Raw genomic sequence first — 21,240 nt, 5'->3', positions numbered from 1 at the left:
CTGCTCTCTCTCCCTCCCTTCAGGCTCGTGTCTCCTCCTGCCTTCAGGACATCTTCATCGGGATGTCTGCCCGCCATGTAAAACTCAATATGTCCAAGACTGAACTCCTTATCTTCCTCCCAAACCCTGCCCTCTCCCTGACTTTCCCGTCACCGTAGACAGCACTACCATCCTTCCTGTCTCACAAGCCCACAATCTTGGTATCATCCTCAACTACACTCTCTCGTTAACCCCACACATCCAATCCATCACCAAAACCTGCCGGTCTCACCTCCACAACATCGCCAAGATCCGCTTTTCCTCTCCATCCAAACCACTACCCTGCTGGTTCAATCTCTCATCCTATCCCGACTGGATTACTGCATCAGCCTCCTCTCTGATCTCCCATCCTCCTGTCTCTCCCCACTTCAGTCTATACTTCACGCTGCTGCCTGGATCATCTTTGTGCCGAAACGCTCTGGGCATGTCACTCCCCTTCTCAAAAATCTCCAGTGGCTGCCTGTCAACCTATACATCAAGCAAAAACTCCTCACTCTTGGCTTCAAGGCCGTCCATCACCTCACCCCCTCCTCCCTCACCTCCCTTCTCTCCTTCTCCAGCTCAGCCCGCACCCTCCACTCCTCTGCCGCCGCTAACCTCCTCATTGTACCTCGTTCTCGCCTGTCCCACATTCGACCCCCGGCCCACATCCTCCCCCTGGCCCGGAACGCCCTCCATCCGCACATCTGCCGAGCTAGCTCTCTTCCTCCCTTCAAGGCCCTACTGAGAGCTCACCTCCTCCAGGAGGCCTTCCCAGACTGACCCCCCTTTTTCCTCTCCTCCTCCCCATCCCCCCGGCCCTACCTCCTTCCCCTCCCCACAGCACTTCTATGTACATTTGTACAGATTTATCACTCTATTTTACTTGTACATATTTACTATTCTATTAACTTTGTTAATGATGTGCATCTAGCTTTAATTCTATTTGTTCTGACGACTTTGACACCTGTCTCCATGTTTTGTTTTGTTGCCTGTCTCCCCCTTCTAGGCTGTGAGCCCATTGTTGGGTAGGGACCGTCTCTAGATGTTGCCGACTTGGACTTCCCAAGCGCTTAGTACAGTGCTCTGCTCACAGTAAGCTCTCAATAAATACGATTGAATGAATGAATGAAACCTTTGTCCTTCCTTCCTTCTCCTTCCTTCCTTCTTTCTTTTCTTCCTTCCTTCCCTCCCTCAGTCCCTCCCTCCCTCAATTCCTCCTTCCCTTCCTCCTTCCTTCCCTCCCTCAATCCCTCCTTCCTTCCCTCCCCCAAGTCCTCCTTCCTTCCCTCCCTCAATCCCTCCTTCCTTCCCTCCCTCAATCCCTCTTTCCCTCCTTCCCTCCCTCCTTCCTTCCCTCCCCTCCTGTCTCAACATTCCTGGCCTCGCAGGCACCTTACCGAGCTTGTAATTCCAGGGTTCGCTGTTTCCCCGAGACGAGGAAGGAATTGGGGAACTCCACATCATTCAGCTCTCGGACCTGCGAACACAGTGAGCAGTGGCACCCCAACTTTTCCCTCCAACCCTCAGCTCTTCCTCTTCATGGGAATAATCACTGGGCAGCCACAGGGTAGCCAGGGCCGGGCTTGGGGATCAAGGGTGGGCAGCGGGTAGGGGGACAGAAGGCCCAGATGATGAAGGACAAGCAAGACAGAACAATGTTCGGCAATACTAGAACAGTGCTCAGCACATAGTAAGCGCTGAGCAAATACCATTATTAGAGTAATTATGGCACTTGTTAAGCACTTACTATGTGCCAAGCACTGTTCTAATCACGTTGGACGCACTCTTAATCCCCATTTTACAGATGAGGTAACTGAGGCCCAGAGATGTTAAGTGACTTGCTCAAGGTTACACAGCAGACGTGTGGTGGAGCCAGGATTAGAACCCAGGTCCTTCTGAATCCCAGGCCTGTGCCATATCCACTAAGCCAGGCTACTATGTGTCAAGCACTATACTAAGCGCTGTGGAAGGTACAAGATCATCAGGTCAAACTCAGTTCCTCTCCCCCAAGAGGCTCACAGCTTGGGGGGGGGGGTGGAAGAACAGGTATTGAATTCCCATCTTACTGATGAGGAAACTGAGGCACAGAGAAGTTAAATGGCTTGTCATGCCACGCAGGAAGCAGGTAGCAGAGCCGGGATTAAAATAATAATCATTATAATAATGATCGTATTCGTTAAGCGCTTACTATGTGTCAAGCACTGTTCCAAGCGCTGGGGAAGAGAAAAACAAATCAGGTTGGACACAGTCCCTGTCTCACATGGGGCTCACGGTCTTACTCCCCATTTTACTTCTCTGAGGAACAGAGAAGTGAAGAGACTTGCCCAAGGTCACACAATGGACAAGTGGTGGAGCTGGGATTGGAACCCAGGTCCTCTGAATCGCAGGCCCCAGCTCTTTCCGTTAGGCCACACTGCTTCTCCATTTCTATTCATTCATTCATTCATATTTATTGAGCGCTTACTGTGTGCAGAGCACTGGACTAAGCGCTTGGGAAGTCCAAGTTGGCAACATCTAGAGATGGTCTCTACCCAACAGTGGGCTCACAGTCTAGAAGGGGGAGACAGAGAACAAAACCAAACATATTAACAAAATAAAGTAAATAGAATAAATAGGTACAAATAAAATAAATAGAGTAATAAATATGTACTGTGAGCCCGCTGTTGGGTAGGGACCGTCTCTATATGTTGCCGACTTGTACTTCCCAAGTGCTTAGTACAGTGCTCTGCACACAGTAAGCGCTCAATAAATACTATCATCATCAATCGTATTTATTGTTAATGTGTATAAATACGTATTTATCGTATTTATAGTTGGCAACTATCGAATGAATGAATGAATGAATTTGGTCCAGACAGACGTTGTCTGATTATTCAGGGGTCGATGATGCAGTTTTTAGAATACTACTCCTACTAATAATAATGGTATTTGTGAAGCACTTACTACGTGCCAAGCACTGTTGTAAGTACTGAGGTAATCAGGTTGTGCCACGCAGGGCTCACAGTTTTAACCCCCTTTTTACAGATGAGGTAACTGAGGCGCAGAGAAGTTAAGTGGCTTGTCGGAGATCACACAGCGGACAAGTGGCGCAGCAGGGCTCAGAACCCCACATCCTCTGACTCCCAAAGACGGGCTCTTGTCACTTAGCCACGCTGCTTCTCTTCTCCTTTTATCATTATCATCATTATAATAATAATGATGGTATTTATTAAGCGCTTACTATGTGCAAAGCACCGTTCTAAGCGCTGGGGAGGTTACAAGGTGATCGGGTTGTCCCACGGGGGGCTCCCAGTCTTCATCCCCATTTTCCAGATGAGGGAACTGAGGCCCAGAGACGTGAAGTGACTTGGCCAAAGTCATGAGCCCCTTCCTTCCTCTCCCCCTCGTCCCCCTCTCCATCCCCCCCATCTTACCTCCTTCCCTTCCCCACAGCACCTGTATATATGTATATATGTTTGTACATATTTATTACCCTATTCATTTATTTATTTTACTTGTACATATCTATTCTATTTATTTTATTTTGTTAGTATGTTTGGTTTTGTTCTCCGTCTCCCCCTTTTAGACTGTGAGCCCACTGTTGGGTAGGGACCGTCTCTATATGTTGCCAACTTGTACTTCCCAAGCGCTTAGTCCAGTGCTCTGCACATAATAAGCGCTCAATAAATACGATTGATGATGATGACAGTTGGCGGAGCCGGGATTTGAACCCACGACCTCCGACTCCAAAGCCCGGGCTCTTTCCACCGAGCCACGCTACATATTTATTACTCTATTTATTTTGCTTGTACATTTCTATCCTATTTATTTTATTTTGTTGGTACGTTTGGTTTTGTTCTCTGTCTCCCCCTTTTAGACTGTGAGCCCACTGTTGGGTAGGGACTGTCTCTATGTGTTGCCGATTTGTACTTCCCAAGCGCTTAGTACAGTGCCCTGCACATAGTAAGCGCTCAATAAATACGATTGATTGATTGATTGATTGATTCTCTGGGCCTGCGGGCCCCCGGGGCCCCGCTCCCCGGACTCTCCGCCGGCGGCCGACTCACCTTCATCCCCTCCACGTCGATCCGTGTCCTCACCTGGAACTCTGCGCCCACCTGGATCATTTTGGGCACGCAGTACAGTAGCATGTTGTTGAACTGTGGCAACCAAGGGGCCTGTCAGGAGGTGGGCATAGGCGGGCAGCTCCTGGTCCCAACCCTCCCTCCACCCCTGGTCCGGTGAGACCCACCCGCCGGGCGTTGGACCTGATTATCTGTATTCAAGCGCTTAGTACAGTGCTCGGCGCACAGTAAGCGCTCAATAAATTTTTTTTTACTCTATTTATTTCATTTGTACATATCTATTCTATTTATTTTATTTTGTTAGTATGTTTGGTTTGGTTCTCTGTCTCCCCCTTTTCGACCGTGAGCCCACTGTTGGGTAGGGACTGTCTCTAGATGTTGCCGATTTGTACTTCCCAAGCGCTTAGCTTGGGAAGTATTTGTTAAGCGCACAGTAAGCGCTTAACAAATACCATAATAATAATAATCGATCAATCAATCAATCGTATTTATTGAGCGCTTACTGGTGCAGAGCACTGTACTGAGCACTTGGGAAGTCCAAGTCGGCAACACATAGAGACAGTGCCTGGCGCACAGTAAGCGCTTAACAAATACCATAATAATAATAATCAATCAATCAATCGTATTTATTGAGCGCTTACTGGTGCAGAGCACTGTACTAAGCGCTTGGGAAGTCCAAGTCGGCAACACATAGAGACAGTGCCTGGCGCACAGTAAGCGCTTAACAAATACCATAATAATAATAATCAATCAATCAATCAATCGTATTTATTGAGCGCTTACTGTGTGCAGAGCACTGGACTAAGCGCTTGGGAAGTCCAAGTCGGCAACACATAGAGACAGTGCCTGGCGCAGAGTAAGCGCTTAACAAATACCATAATAATAATAATCAATCAATCAATCAATCGTATTTATTGAGCGCTTACTGTGTGCAGAGCACTGTACTAAGCGCTTGGGAAGTCCAAGTCGGCAACACATAGAGACAGTGCCTGGCGCACAGTAAGCGCTTAACAAATACCGTAATAATAATCAATCAATCAATCAATCGTATTTATTGAGCGCTTACTGTGTGCAGAGCACTGGACTAAGCGCTTGGGAAGTCCAAGTCGGCAACACATAGAGACAGTGCCTGGCGCACAGTAAGCGCTTAACAAATACCGTAATAATAATCAATCAATCAATCAATCGTATTTATTGAGCACTTACTGTGTGCAGAGCACTGGACTAAGCGCTTGGGAAGTACAAGTCGGCAACACATACAGTGCTCTACACATAGTAAGCGCTCAATAAATACGATTGATGATGATGACTGAATGAATGAATCTTGTATTTAGCTCGGTGCCTAGTACCGTGCTTGGCACACAAGCAATTAACAAATATTACAAGTAAAGATAATTATTATTATTACCTGTATATATGTATATATGTTTGTACATATTTATTACTCTATTTATTTACCTTACATGTACATATCTATTCTATTTATTTTATTTAGAATAGATATTTTATTTAGAATAGATACTTCCCAAGCGCTTAGTACAGTGCTCTGCACGTAGTAAGTGCTCAATAAATACGATTGATGATGATGATGATGATTTAGTTGGTATGTTTGGTTTTGTTCTCTGTCTCCCCCTTCTAGACTGTGAGCCCACTGTTGGGTAGGGACTGTCTCTTATGTGTTGCCGACTTGGACTTCCCAAGTGCTTAGTACAGTGCCCTGCACACAGTAAGCGCTCAATAAATACGATTGATTGATTGATTGATTATTATTATTATGGTATTTGTTAAGCGCTTATTGTGCACCAGGCACTGTATGTGTTGCCGACTTGTACTTCCCAAGTGCTTAGTACAGTGCTCTGCACACAGTAAGCGCTCCATAAATACGATTGATTGATTGATTATTATTATGGTATTTGTTAAGCACTTACTGTGCGCCAGGCACTGTGTGTGTTGCCGACTTGTACTTCCCAAGCGCTTAGTACAGTGCTCTGCACACAGTAAGCGCTCAATAAATACGATTGATTGATTGATTATTATTAGGGTATTTGTTAAGCGCTTACGGTGCGCCAGGCACTGTCTCTATGTGTTGCCGACTTGTACTTCCCAAGCACTTAGTCCAGTGCTCTGCACACAGTAAGCGCTCAATAAATACGATTGATTGATTGATTGATTATTATTATTATGGTATTTGTTAAGCGCTTACTGTGCGCCAGGCACTGTCTCTATGTGTTGCCGACTTGGACTTCCCAAGTGTTTAGTACAGTGCTCTGCACACAGTAAGCGCTCAATAAATACGATTGATTGATTGATTATTATTATGGTATTTGTTAAGCACTTACTGTGCGCCAGGCACTGTCTCTATGTGTTGCCGACTTGGACTTCCCAAGCGCTTAGTCCAGTGCTCTGCACACAGTAAGCGCTCAATAAATACGATTGATTGATTGATTGATTATTATTATTATGGTATTTGTTAAGCGCTTACTGTGCGCCAGGCACTGTCTCTATGTGTTGCCGACTTGGACTTCCCAAGTGTTTAGTACAGTGCTCTGCACACAGTAAGCGCTCAATAAATACGATTGATTGATTGATTATTATTATGGTATTTGTTAAGCACTTACTGTGCGCCAGGCACTGTCTCTATGTGTTGCCGACTTGGACTTCCCAAGCGCTTAGTACAGTGCTCTGCACACAGTAAGTGCTCAATAAATACGATTGATTGATTGATTGATTATTATTATTATTACGGTATTTGTTAAGCGCTTACTGTGAGCCAGGCACTGTCTCTATGTGTTGCCGACTTGGACTTCCCAAGTGCTTAGTACAGTGCTCTGCACACAGTAAGCGCTCAATAAATACGATTGATTGATTGATTGATTATTATTATTATGGTATTTGTTAAGCGCTTACTGTGCACCAGGCACTGTACTAAGCACTGGAGTGGATACAAGCTAATTAATAATAATAATAATAATGATGATGGTATTTATTAAGCACTTACTACGTGCCTAGCACTGTTCTAAGCACTGGGGTAATAATAATAATAATAATGGCATTTATTGAGCTCTTACTATGTGCAAAGCACTGTTCTAAGCGCTGGGTAGATACAAGATAATCAGATTGTCCCATGTGGGGCTCACAGTCTTAATCCCCATTTTACAGAGGAGGGAACTGTCCGGGAATAATAATAATAATAATAATGGCATTTATTAAGCGTTTACTATGTGCAAAGCACTGTTCTAAGCGCTGGGGAGGTTACAAGGTGATCAGGTTGTCCCACGTGGGGCTCACAGTCTTCATCCCCATTTTCCAGATGAGGGAACTGAGGCCCAGAGAAGTGAAGTGACTTGCCCCAAGTCACCCAGCTGACAGTTGGTGGAGCCGGGATTTGAACCCCTGACCTCTGACTCCAAAGCCCGGGCTCTTTCCACTGAGCCACGCTGCTTCGGGAAGACAGAGTAGTGACCATTACCCGGCTGATATGTGAGGGAGCCGGGATTAGAACCCATGACCTCTGGCTCCCAAGCCCGGGCTCTTACCACTAAGCCACGCCGCTTCTCATCAGCTGTGTGACTTTGGGCAAGTCACTTCACTTCTCTGGGCCTCAGTTCCCTCACCTGTAAAACGGGGATGAAGACTGTGAGCCCCACGTGGGACAACTTCATCACCACGTATCCTCCCCAGCGCTAAGAACAGGGCTTTGCACATAATTAGCGCTTAACAAATGCCATCATCATCATTATTATTGTTATTAAAGTGCTTGTCATATTAATTATACCCCAATAAGAATAGGGATAATAAACAGGGAAGCCGCACGGCCTGGTGGATTGAACGCAGGCCCGGGAGTCAGAAGGACCCAGGTTCTAATCCTGGCTCCGCCACCTGTCTGCTGTGTGACCTCGGACAAGTCATTTCATTCTCTGTGCCTCAGTTCCCTCATCTGTCAAATGGGGATTAAGACGGCGAGCCCCAGGCGGGACAGGGACTGTGTCCAATCTAACTTGGATCTACCCTAGTGCTTAGGACAGGGCCTAGGAAGCGTAAAACATAGTCAAGAACCCTTGGACCCCCAGCTTTCGGCCCCGGCCCACCAGAAACAGGTAGCGCTCGGCAGTGTGGCTGTGGCGGAAGGAGATCTTCTGGATGGGGCCCTCTCTGAGCAGCTCGTTGGAAGGATCCACGATGTCGTTCTCCAGCCCCAGCCGCTGGTACACTTCCCAAAGGTTCTGGAGGCGCTCCTGGAAAGCCGGAATACCAACAGGTGCCGGGCGGGATGGGGGGCCGCCGGGAGGCCTCATCGGGGGGGAAGGCGAGGAACTCGGCTCGGGGTCGGGGGGAGAAGGGCGACGGGGTGGAGGGCTTAGCAGAGGGCGAAGGAGGGAGGTCTTGGCAATCGGGGAGCAGGGAGCGTATCCAATCAATCAATCAATCAATCGTATTTATTGAGCGCTTACTGTGTGCAGAGCACTGGACTAAGCGCTTGGGAAGTACAGGTTGGCAACATATAGAGACAGTCCCTACCCAACAGTGGGCTCGCAGTCTAGAAGGGGGAGACAGACAACAAAACATATTAGCAAAAGAAAATAAATAGAATAGATATGTACAAGTGAAATAGAGTAATAAATACGTACAAACATATAATACGTATAACCAGGTGCCGATTTGATCATTTGGAATCTGATCATTGTCAGATTGCAAGCCTTTAGGTGATCTTGATGGCAAATGGATGAGTCCTTCAATCAATCAGTGGCATGCGTGGCTCAGTGGAAAAGAGCCCGGGCTTTGGAGTCGGAGGTTATGGGTTCAAATCTCGGCTCCGCCAACTGTCAGCTGTGTGACTTTGGGCAAGTCACTTCACTTCTCTGGGCCTCAGTGACCTCATCTGTAAAATGGGGATTAAGACTGGGAGCCCCACGTGGGACAACCTGAAAACCGTGTAACCTCCCCAGCGCTTAGAACAGTGCTTTGCACATAGTAAGCGCTTAATAAATGCCATCATTATTATTATTATTTGTTGAGCGCTTACTATGTGCAGAGAGCACTGTACTGAGTGCTTGGGAGTGTACAATACAACAGAATTAAGGAGTGAAGACTGGGTAACCAGGGAGAGAGGAGGAAGGGAGGGCTAGAAGGTAGTAACTAGATATTGCACACAGGTGTTGCATTAAGCTGTCATTGCACAGACCATTCAACCCCAGAACTTTGTACTGCAGCCTCCACTGCCACCCAACAGCTTTTCCGGGAACCCAAGGCTGTTCCCTATGGAGCTTGAGTACATGGAAATCCTAACCTCTAACGGGAAAAACTTCCTGGAAAGGGGAAAACAGAACTTTGAGGGCCTCCTGAGTCCGAGGGACCTGGGATCAAGCAGCCCTGTAGAAATGTCTTCTCCATAGTGGGAAGGGAACCGGTGGGGGTTTACAGAATCGATCAATCAATCAATCGTATTTATTGAGCGCTTACTGTGTGCAGAGCACTGGACTAAGCGCTTGGGAAGTACAAGCTGGCAGCATATAGAGACAGTCCCTACCCAACAGTGGGCTCACAGTCTAGAAGGGGGAGACAGAGAACGAAACCAAACATTAACAAAATATAATAAATAGAATAGATAGGTACAAGTAAAATAAATAGAGTAATAAATATGTACAAACATATATACATATATACAGGTGCTGTGGGGAAGGGAAGGAGGCAAGATGGCATTCAGTAGTATTTATTGAGTGCTTACTGTGTGCAGAGCACTGTACTAAGGGCTTGGGAGAGTACAATACTACAATAAATTCCCTCCCACCAGGGAGTTTACAGAATGCCTCATCCTCCCACTCCAACCTTCTCCCCCGGATTTTTTCATCGCCGCAGACAACGTCACTAGCCTCCCCGCTTCACAAGCCCATAACCTGGGCATTACCTAATCCCGGCTCTGCTACTTGTCAGCTGTGTGACTTTGGGCAAGTCACTTCACTTCTCTGGGCCTCAGTGCCCCCATCTGTAAAATGGGGATTAAGACTGTGAGCCCCTCGTGAGACAACCTGATCACCTTGTATCCCCCCCCAGCGCTTAGAACAGTAGTTTGCACATAGTAAGTGCTTAACAAATACCATTATTATTATTATTATTATTATTACTCTCACCTCACCTACCGAGAGCTCACCTCCTCCCGGAGGCCTTCTCACACTCAGCCCCCTTTTTCCTCTCCTCCTCCCCATCCCCCCCGCCCTGCCTCCTTCCCCTCCCCACAGCACTTGTATATATATTTGTACAGATTTATCACTCTATTTGACTTGTACATACTTACTATTTTATTTATTTTGTTAATGATGTGCATATAGCTTTAATTCTATTTGTTCTGACGATTTTGACACCTGTCTCCATGTTTTGTTTTGTTGTCTGTCTCTCCCTTCTAGACTGCAAGCCCATTGTTGGGTGGGACCGTCTCTATATGTTGCCAACTTGAACTTCTCCGGCACTTAGTGCAGTGCTCTGCACATAGTAAGTGCTCAATAAATATGATTGAATGAATGAATGAAATGAATAATAATAATAATGATGGCATTTGTTAAGTGCTTCCTATGTGTGAAGCACTGTTCTAAGCGCTGGGATGAATCGCCGCCCCTGACTCTTGTTGCAGCAGAGAAGCAGCGTGGCTCATTGGAAAGAGCCCGGGCTTTGGAGTCAGAGGTCATGGGTTCATATCCCGGCTCCCTCACACGTCAGCTGTGTGACTTTGGGCATGTCACTTCACTTCTCTGGGCCTCAGTTCCCTCATCTGTAAAATGGGGATGAAGACTGTGAGCCCCAAGTGGGTCAACCTGATCACCTTGCATCCTCCCCAGCTCTTTGCACATAGTAAGTGCTTAACAAATGCCATCCTTATTATTATTACCGAGCTCTTGGAAGCGCTTAGAGTGGTGAGTGCTCAATAAACACCACTGATTGATTGATTGGAAGGGGGGTATTGGGGGAGAGGGGTTGGGGTGTCCCGAGGGGTCCCCCTCACCACTCTACTGACCATCTCGGCGATGGCCTCGTTGGAGTGCTGCGCGGCCGAGAAGATGACATCCAGGGCTTCTGGGGACAGGGAGGACAGGAGGGGAGAGGAAGGGGAGGAGGGGAGGAGGGTAGGAGAGGAGGAGAGGAGGAGAGGAGGAGGGGAAGAGAGGGAGGAGGGGAGGAGAGGAGGAGGGGAAGAGAGGGAGGAGGGGAGTAGGGGAGGAGGGGAAGAGAGGGAGGAGGGGAGGAGGGGAAGAGAGGGAGGAGGGGAGGAGGGGAGGAGGAGAGGAGGGGAGGAGAGGAAGAGAGGGAGGAGGGGAGGAGGGGAGGAGAAGAGGAGGGGAAGAGGGAGGAGGGGAGGAGGGGAAGAGGGGGAGGAGGGGAGGAGAGGAGGACGGGAGGAGAGGAGGACGGGAGGAGAGGAAGAGAGGAGGAGAGGAAGAGAGGGAGGAGGGGAGGAGGGGAAGAGAGGGAGGAGGGGAAGAGAGGGAGGGGGGAGGAGGGGAGGGGAAGAGGAGAGGAGGGGAAGAGGGGAAGAGGGGAAGAGAGGAGGAGGGGAAGAGGGGAAGAGAGGAGGAGAGGGGAGAGGAGGAGAGGGGAGAGGAGGAGAGGGGAGAGGAGGAGAGGGGAGAGGAGGAGAGGGGAGAGGAGGAGAGGGGAGAGGAGGAGAGGGGAGAGGAGGAGAGGGGAGAGGAGGAGAGGGGAGAGGGGAGAGGGGAGAGGATCGGCGGGGAGAGGGGAGAGGGGAGAGGATCGGCGGGGAGAGGGGAGAGGGGAGAGGATCGGCGGGGAGAGGGGAGAGGGGAGAGGATCGGCGGGGAGAGGGGAGAGGGGGAGAGGGGGAGAGGGGGAGAGGGGAGAGGGGGAGAGGGGAGAGGGGGAGAGGGGAGAGGGGGAGAGGAGGAGAGGGGGAGAGGAGGAGAGGGGGAGAGGAGGAGAGGGGAGAGGAGGAGAGGGGAGAGGAGGAGAGGGGAGAGGAGGAGAGGGGAGAGGAGGAGAGGGGAGAGGAGGAGAGGGGAGAGGAGGAGAGGGGAGAGGAGGAGAGGGGAGAGGAGGAGAGGGGAGAGGAGGAGAGGAGGAGAGGGGAGAGGAGGAGAGGGGAGAGGAGGAGAGGGGAGAGGAGGAGAGGGGAGAGGAGGAGAGGGGAGAGGAGGAGAGGGGAGAGGAGGAGAGGGGAGAGGAGGAGAGGGGAGAGGAGGAGAGGGGAGAGGAGGAGAGGGGAGAGGAGGAGAGGGTTGGCCCTCGGCTGGCAGCCCTCTCTCCCCCCCCCCCCCATGACCCACTAATAGGCCCCGCCCACTTAAGGCCCCTCAAATAGGCCCCGCCCATCAACAGGCCCCGCCCACTCGTATCCCCACCCAGTAGGGTCCGCCCACTGGCAGGCCCCGCCCATCAACAGGCCCCGCCCACTCGTATCCCCACCCAGTAGGGTCCGCCCACTGGCAGGCCCCGCCCACCAACAGGCCCCGCCCACTTGTCTCCCCACCCAATGGGAGCCGCCCACTGACAGGACCCGCCCACTTATGGCCCACACGGCCCCGCCCACCAGCAGGCCCCGCCCACTTGCGTCCCCGCCCAATGGGATCAGCCCACGGACAGCCCCCGCCCACTTATGGCCCACACGGCCCCTCCCATCAGCAGGCCCCGCCCACCAGAAGACCCCACCCACTTGCGCCCCACCCAATAGGGGCCCACCCACAGGCAGGCCCCGCCCACCATCAGGCCCCGCCCACTGGAGCCCCCACCTAATGGGATCCGCCCACCAACAGGCCCCGCCCACCAACGGGCCCCACCCAATGTGAACCGCCCACTAACAGGCCACACCCACTTATGGCCCACACGGCCCGCCCACCAACAGGCCCCGCCCACTTGAGTCCCCACCCGATATGAGCCGCCCACTGAGAGGCCCCTCCCACTTATGGCCCACACGGCCCTGCCCACCGACAGGCCACGCCCACTTGCGCCCCCACCCAACAGGAGCCGCCCACTGACAGACCACGCCCACTCATCACCCAAACAGGCCACGCCCACCGACAGGCCACGCCCATTTGCGGTCCCACCCAATAGGCCCCGCCCATCGACCGGCCACGCCCACTTATGGCCCACACAGGCCCCGCCCACTTACGGCCTCTCCAATAATAATAACGATGGCATTTGTTAAGCGCTTACTATGTAAAATGGGAATGAATGCTGTGAGCCTCACGTGGGACAACCTGATCACCTTGTATCCTCCCCAGCGCTTAGAACAGTGCTTTGCACATAGTAAGTGCCTAACAAATGCCATCATTATTATTATTATGTGCACATAGTGAGCACTTAACAAATGCCATTATTATTATTATTAGGTGCAAAGCACTGTTCTAAGCGCTGGGGGGGATACAAGGTGATCAGGCTGCCCCCCGTGGAGCTCATAGTCTTCATCCCCATTTTACAGATGAGGGGACTGAGGCCCAGAGAAGTGAAGTGACTTGCCCAAGGTCACACAGCAGACATGTGGTGAAGGCAGGGTTCGAACCCATGACCTCTGACTCCTAAGCCCGGGCTCTTTCCACTGAGCCATGCTGCTTCGAATAGGCCCCACCCAGGACACGCCCACGTACGGCCCCTCCAGCGTGGAAAGAGCCCGGGCTTTGGAGTCAGAGGTCATGGGTTCAAATCCGGCTCCACCAATTGTCAGCTGGGTGACTTTGGGCAAGTCACTTCATTCATTCATTCAATCGCATTTATTGAGCGCTTACTGTGTGCAGAGCACTGGACTAAGCGCTTGGGAAGTCCAAGTTGGCAACATATAGAGACGGTCCCTCCCCAACAATGGGCTCGCTGTCTAGAAGAGGGAGACTTATGGGGTTCTTTTCTGAAAACGCTCTGGCTTCTCTGGGCCTCAGTTCCCTCATCTGGAAAACGGGGATGAAGACTGTGAGCCCCCCGTGGGACCACCTGATCACCTTGTAGTCTCCCCAGCGCTTAGAACAATGCTTTGCACAGAGCAAGCGCTTAATAAATGCCATCATTATTATTATTATAAGGCCACGCGCACCCAGCCGCGAGCCCGGCCCACTTACAAAATCGCCCATGGGCCCTGTTGTTAGGTAGGGACCGTCTCTCTGTGTTGCCGACTTGTACTTCCCAAGCGCTTAGTGCAGTGCTCTGCACACAGTAAGCGCTCAATAAATACGATTGAATGAATGAATGAATGAATGAATGAATGCCCATCCATGGCACCCACTAATGCCCCCTCCGACAGGCCCCATCCACCCCGTCCGAGCCCCCGGCCCCTACTCTGAGCGTGGGCCCGGTCGGGCGAGTGGGCGTCCAGGTTTCGGATGTAGTCCTTGAGCAGCAGCTCGTAGCGCGGGACCCGCTGCACCGGCTCCAGCATGTGATGCTGCAGGCTCAGCTGCGACGACGCCTCGCTCTGCTGTATATGTGTTTGTACATATTTATTACTCTATTTATTTATTTATTTTACTTGTACATATCTATTCTATTTATTTTATTTTGTTAGTATGTTTGGTTTTGTTCTCTGTCTTCCCCTTTTAGACTGTGAGCCCACTGTTGGGTAGGGACTGTCTCTAGATGTTGCCAATTTGTACTTCCCAAGCGCTTAGTACAGTGCTCTGCACACAGTAAGCGCTCAATAAATACGATTGATGATGATGATGATGGGCACCGGGGCGAGGAGGAAGAGGAGGAGGAGGAGGAGGAAGAATGGCCCTGTCCGGCGGCCCACAACCCCGACGGACAGACAACCCCGACAGACGGACGGCCTCGCGCCCAGGAACCGTCTACACGTTTGCTTTTGTTGTCTGTCTATATATGTATATGTTTGTATGTGTTTATTACTATATTTATTTATTTATTTTACTTGTACATATTTATTCTATTTATTTTACTCTGTTAATATGTTTTGTTTTGTTCTCTGTCTCCCCCTTCTAGACTGTGAGCCCACTGTTGGGTAGGGACCGTCTCTATATGTTGCCAAATTGTACTTCCCAAGCGCTTAGTACAGTGCTCTGCACACAGTAAGCGCTCAATAAATACTATTGAATGAATGAATGAATGAATGAATGAATGTGTTGCTAGGTAGGGACCGTCCCTCTCTATAATAATAATAATGATGATGGCGTTTATTAAGCGCTTACTATGTGCCAAGCGCTGTTCTAAGCCCCGGGACCCTTTCCTCTTCTCCCACTCCCTTCTGCGTCGCCCCGACTTGCTGGGCCTCAGTTCCCTCACCTGTAAAATGGGGATGAAGACTGTGAGCCCCCCGCCGTGGGACAACCTGATCACCTTGTACCAGTGCTTTGCACATAGTGAGCGCTTAATAAATGCCATTATTATGATTATGATTACGATTATTCATCCCCGTGCCATCCCCACAGCACTTGAGAGGCAGCGTGGTCAGCGGAAAGAGCCCGGGCTTCGGAATCAGAGGTCATGGGTTCAAATCCCGGCTCCGCCACCTGTCAGCTGTGTGACTTTGGGCAGGCCACATCACTTCTCTGGACCTCAGTTACCTCATCTGGAAGATGGGGATTAAGACTGTGAGCCCCACGTGGGACAACCTGATCACCTTGTGACCTCCCCAGCGCTTAGAACAGTGATTTGCACATAGTAAGCGCTTAATAAATGTCATTGTTATTATTACAAGGTGATCAGGTTGTCCCGTGGGGGGCTCATAGTCTTCAGGGGAGGTCAGGGGACAGCTCTGGGATTGGGGGGCTACCACAGTAATAATGATGGTATTTGGGATGCGCTTACTGTGTGCCAAGCACTGGGGGGGAATACAAGGGGATCAGGTTGTCCCACGTGGGGCTCACGGTCTTCATCCCCATTTTCCAGATGAGGTCAGGGGTTCAACTCTGGGATTGGGGGGCTACCACCACTTAATAATAATAATGGTATTCGGGAAGCGCTTACTATGTGCCAAGCACTAGGGGGGAATACAAGGTGATCAGGTTGTCCCACGTGGGGCTCACAGTCTTCATCCCCACTTTACAGATGAGGGAACTGAGGCCCAAAGAAGTGAAGTGACTTGCCCAAAGTCACGCAGCTGATAATTGGCGGAGCTGGGATTTGAACCCATGACCTCTGGCTCCAAAGCCCAGGCTCTTTCCACTGACCCATGCTGCTTCTCAATATGTTGCCAACTTGTACTTCCCAAGCGCTTAGTCCAGTGCTCTGTACACGGTAAGCGCTCAATAAATATGATTGAATGAATGAATGAATACCCCCTTCCCTCCCCACAGCACTTGCATAGATTTGTCCACAGTGTGGCCCAGTGGAAAGAGCCCGGGCTTTGGAGTCAGAGGTCACGGGTTCAAATCCTGGCTCCACCACTTGTCAGCTGGGTGACTTTGGGCAGAAGCAGCGTGGCTCAGTGGAAAGAGCCCGGGCTTTGGAGTCAGAGGTCATGGGTTCAAATCCCAACTCCTCCACTTGTCAGCTGTGTGACTTCGGGCAAGTCACTTAATTTCTCTGGGCCTCAGTTCCCTCACCTGTAAAATGGGGATTAAGACTGTGAGCCCCACGTGGGACAACCTCATCACCTTGTAACCTCCCCAGCGCTTAGAACAGTGCCTTGCACATAGTAAGCGCTTAATAAATGCTATCATTATTATTATTATCATTCACTTCTCTGGGCCTCAGTTCCCTCATCTGTAAAATGGGGATGAAGACTGTAAGCCCCACGTGGGACAACCTCATCACCTTGTAACCTCCCCAGCGCTTAGAACAACGCTTTGCACATAGCGCTTAATAAATGCTATCATTATCATTATTATTATTATTCACTTCTCTGGGCCTCAGTTCCCTCATCTGTAAAACGGGGATGAAGACTGTGAGCCCCACGTGGGACAACCTCATCACCTTGTAACCTCCCCAGCGCTAAGAACAGTGCTTTGCACATAGTAAGCGCTTAATAAATGTCATTAAAAAAATTAAAAAAAAAGGAATCAATCAATGACTCAAGCTCTAAAGCTCTTCCCTGAGGCCTCCCCAGTCCCCAGGCCCCACTGTCCCCTCCACTCTGTCTCTCCTTTTTGCTTCCTTTTTAATGGCATATGTTGAGCACTTTCTGCGTGCCAGGCACTGTGCTGGGCACCACTGTAGATACAAGACAGGTTGGACACGGTCTCTATGACACATGGGCAAGTCACTCAACTTCTCTGGGCCTCAGTGACCTCATCTGTCAAATGGGGATGATGACTGTGAGCCCCCCGTGGGACAACCTGATCACCTTGTATCCTCCCCGGCACTTAGAACAGTGCTTTAGCTGTTCTAACAGAGCCAAGCTAGCTCTCTTCCTCCCTTCAAGGCCCTGCTGAGAGCTCACCTCCTCCAGGAGGCCTTCCCAGACTGAGCCCCTTCCTTCCTCTCCCCCTCGTCCCCCTCTCCATCCCCCCATCTTACCTCCCTCCCTTCCCCACAGCACCTGTATATATGTATATATGTTTGTACATATTTTTTTACTCTATTTATTTATTTAATTTATTTGTACATATCTATCCTATTTATTTTATTTTGTTGGTATGTTTGGTTTTGTTCTCCGTCTCCCCCTTTTAGACTGTGAGCCCACTGTTGGGTAGGGACTGTCTCTATGTGTTGCCAATTTGTACTTCCCAAGCGCTTAGTACAGTGCTCTGCACGTAGTAAGCGCTCAATAAATACGATTGATGATGATGATGATGATGCTTTGCTCCTCGTAAGCGCTTAATAAATGCCATTATTATTATTATTATTTATTTTACTAATGATGTACACCCAGCTATGATTCTATGTGTCTATTTTGATGCCGTTGACACCTGCCTACTTGTTTTGTTGTCCGTCTCCCGCTTCCAGGCTGCGACCCCGTTGTCGGGTATGTGTTTGTTGTCCGTCTCCCGCTTCTAGACCGCGCTGTTGGGAACGTGTTGCCGAATTCTACTTCCCAAGCCCTTAGCACAGTGCTCTGCACACAGTAAGCGCTCAGGACGTACGACGGAATGAATGAGCGCTTAGTAGAGTGCTCTGCACAGCCCAAGCGCTCAATCAATGCCAATGATTGATAGGGGCAGGGCCCGGGCCCACCTGGATGTTGGCGATGAGCTCTTGGAACGGCGGGCACTTCTCCGTCCACTCGGCCAGCAGCTCCAGGGCCCGGTCGAAGTTCTTCACGAACTCGCTGTACATCTTCAGGAAGGGCCCCAGTTTCTGGATGACGTCTCCGATCCGGGGGTTGGAGTCCCTGCGGCGGAGACCCCGGAGAGGAGTTTCCAACTCAACTCACCCCAATCTCCCTCCCTCCCCAGGGACCTCCATCCATCATAATAAATCACAAATAATAATGGCGTTTGTTAAGCGCTTACTATGTGCAGAGCACCATTCTAAGCGCTGGGGAGGTTACAAGGTGATCAGGTGGTCCCACGGGGGGGCTCACAGTCATCATCATCATCATCAATCGTATTTATTGAGCGCTTACTATGTGCGGAGCACTGGACTAAGCGCTTGGGAAGTACAAATTGGCAACATCTAGAGACGGTCCCTACCCAACAGTGGGCTCACAGTCTAAAAGGGGGAGACAGAGAACAAAACCAAACGTACTAGCAAAATAAAGTAAATAGAATAGATATGTACAAATAAATTAAATAAATAAATAAATAGAGTAAAAAAAATATGTACAAACATAGACACATATACAGGTGCTGTGGGGAAGGGAAGGAGGTAAGATGGGGGGATGGAGAAGGGGACGAGGGGGAGAGGAAGGAAGGGGTTCAGTCTGGGAAGGCCTCCTGGAGGAGACTTCACCTCCATTTTATCAATGAGGTCACTGAGGCCCAGAGAATAATAATAGCAATAATGATGGCATTTATTAAGCGCTTACTATGTGCAGAGCACCGTTCTAAGCGCTGGGGAGGTTACAAGGTGATCAGGTTGTCCCTTCCGGGGGCTCACAGTCTTCGCCTCCATTTTACCGATGAGGTCACTGAGGCCCAGAGAATAATAATAATGATGGCATTTATTAAGCGCTTACTATGTGCAAACCACCGTTCTAAGCGCTGGGGAGGTTACAAGGTGATCAAGTTGTCCCTTCGGGGGGCTCACAGTCTTCACCCCCATTTTACCGATGAGGTCGCTGAGGCCCAGAGAATAATAATAATTATAATAATGGCATTTATTAAGCGCTCACTATGTGCAAAGCACCGTTCTAAGCGCTGGGGAGGTTACAAGGTGATCAGGTTGTCCCTTCGGGGGGCTCACAGTCTTCACCTCCATTTTACCGATGAGGTCACTGAGGCCCAGGGAATAATAATAATAATGATGATGGCATTTATTAAGCGCTTACTATGTGCAGAGCACCGTTCTAAGTGCTGGGGAGTTTACAAGGTGATCAGGTTATCAGGTTGTCCCTTCCGGGGGCTCAGAGTCTTCATCCCCATTTTACCGATGAGGTCACTGAGGCCCAGAGAAGTCAAGTGGCTTGCCCAAGGTCACCAGCTGACAATTGGTGGAGCCGGGATTTGAACCCATGACCTCCGACTCCAAATAATTATAATAATAATAATGATGGCATTTATTAAGCGCTTACTATGTGCAAAGCACTGTTCTAAGTGCTGAGGAGGTTAGAAGGTGATCAGGTTGTTCCACGGGGGGCTCACAGTCTTAATCCCCATTTTACAGATGAGGGAACAGGCACAGAGAAGTAAAGTGACTTGCCCAAAGTCACACAGCTGACAATTGGCAGAGCAGGGATTTGAACCCATAACCTCCGACTCCAAAGCCCGGGCTCTTTCCACTGAGCCACGCTGCTTCTCTAATCATCGATCTATTAGGTCTATTAGATTATTAGATCTAACAATCTAATCGATCACTGGGGTGGCGGGGGGCAGAGGTGGCTGACGGCTAGGAGATGGCTCTAATAATGATAGATCTAATGATCGAACTATTAGATCGATCTATTAGATGATTAGATCTAACAATCTAATCGATCACAGGGGTGGCGGGGGGCAGAGGTGGCTGGCGGCTAGGAGATGGCTCTAATAATGATCGATCTAATAATCGATCTATTAGATTATTAGATCTAATAATCTAATCAATCACGGGGGTGACGGGGGGCAGAGGTGGCTGACAGCTAGGAGATGGCTCTTATAATGATCAATCTAATAATTGATCTATTAGATCGATCCATTAGATTATTAGATCTAATAATCTAATCGATCACGGGGGTGGCGGGGGGCAGAGGTGGCTGATGGCTAGGAGATGGCTCTAATAATGATCGATCTAATGATCAATCTATTAGATTGATCTGATTATTAGATCTATCAATCTAATCGATCATGGAGGTGGCGGGGGGCAGAGGTGGCTGACGGCTAGGAGATCAATCAATCAATCAATTGTATTTATTGAGCGCTTACTGTGTGCAGAGCACTGTACTAAGCGCTTGGGAAGTACAAATTGGCAACATATAGAGACAGTCCCTACCCAACAGTGGGCTCACAGTCTAAAAGGAGATGGCTCTAAGAATGATCGATCTAATAATCGATCTATTAGATCGATCTATTAGATTATTAAATCTAATAATCTAATCGATCATGGGGATTGTGGGGGGCAAAGGTGGTTGACGGCTAGGAGATAGCTCTAATAATGATCGATCTAATGATTGGTCTATTAGATCAATCTATTATATTATTAGATCTAACAATCTAATCGATCATGGGGGTGGCGGGGGGCAGAGGTGGCTGACGGCTAGGAGATGGCTCTTATAATGATCAATCTAATAATCGATCTATTAGATCGATCTATTCGATTATTAGATCTAACAGTCTAATCGATCATGGGGGTGGTGGGGGGCAGAGGTGGCTGACAGCTAGGGGATGGCTCTAATAATGATCAATCTAATAATCGATCTATTAGATTATTGGTTCTAATAATCTAATCAATCACGGGGGTGGTGGGGGGCAGAGGTGGTTGACAGCTAGGAGATGGCTCTTATAATGATCAATCTAATAATCGATCTATTAGATCGATCTATTCGATTATTAGATCTAACAGTCTAATCGATCATGGGGGTGGTGGGGGGCAGAGGTGGCTGACAGCTAGGGGATGGCTCTAATAATGATCGATCTAATAATTGATCTATTAGATCGATCTATTAGATTGTTAGATCTAATAATCTAATCAATTACGGTGG

The 21,240-nt window shown here is 49.3% G+C and overlaps 1 protein-coding gene across 1 annotated transcript in view; it reads right to left on the bottom strand.

The window, feature by feature from the left end:
- FGD2 (FYVE, RhoGEF and PH domain containing 2) overlaps positions 1 to 21,240 on the bottom strand; it is a 45,460-nt gene that overhangs the window by 8,338 nt on the left and 15,882 nt on the right. Inside the window, exons 5-10 of the mRNA XM_038749320.1 lie at positions 18,141 to 18,297; positions 14,352 to 14,490; positions 11,092 to 11,150; positions 8,174 to 8,320; positions 4,068 to 4,160; positions 1,419 to 1,498 (exon numbers count right to left, since the gene is read on the bottom strand). Coding sequence (XP_038605248.1) covers positions 1,419 to 1,498; positions 4,068 to 4,160; positions 8,174 to 8,320; positions 11,092 to 11,150; positions 14,352 to 14,490; positions 18,141 to 18,297 — 675 coding nt within the window. The remainder of the gene's footprint in view (positions 1 to 1,418; positions 1,499 to 4,067; positions 4,161 to 8,173; positions 8,321 to 11,091; positions 11,151 to 14,351; positions 14,491 to 18,140; positions 18,298 to 21,240) is intronic.

Source organism: Tachyglossus aculeatus, chromosome 7 (genome assembly GCF_015852505.1).
Source record: "Tachyglossus aculeatus isolate mTacAcu1 chromosome 7, mTacAcu1.pri, whole genome shotgun sequence".
Classification (NCBI taxonomy): Eukaryota; Metazoa; Chordata; class Mammalia; order Monotremata; family Tachyglossidae; genus Tachyglossus; species Tachyglossus aculeatus.
Note: the sequence above shows the minus strand (reverse complement) of the source record. Positions and strands in the feature narration are given on the sequence as shown.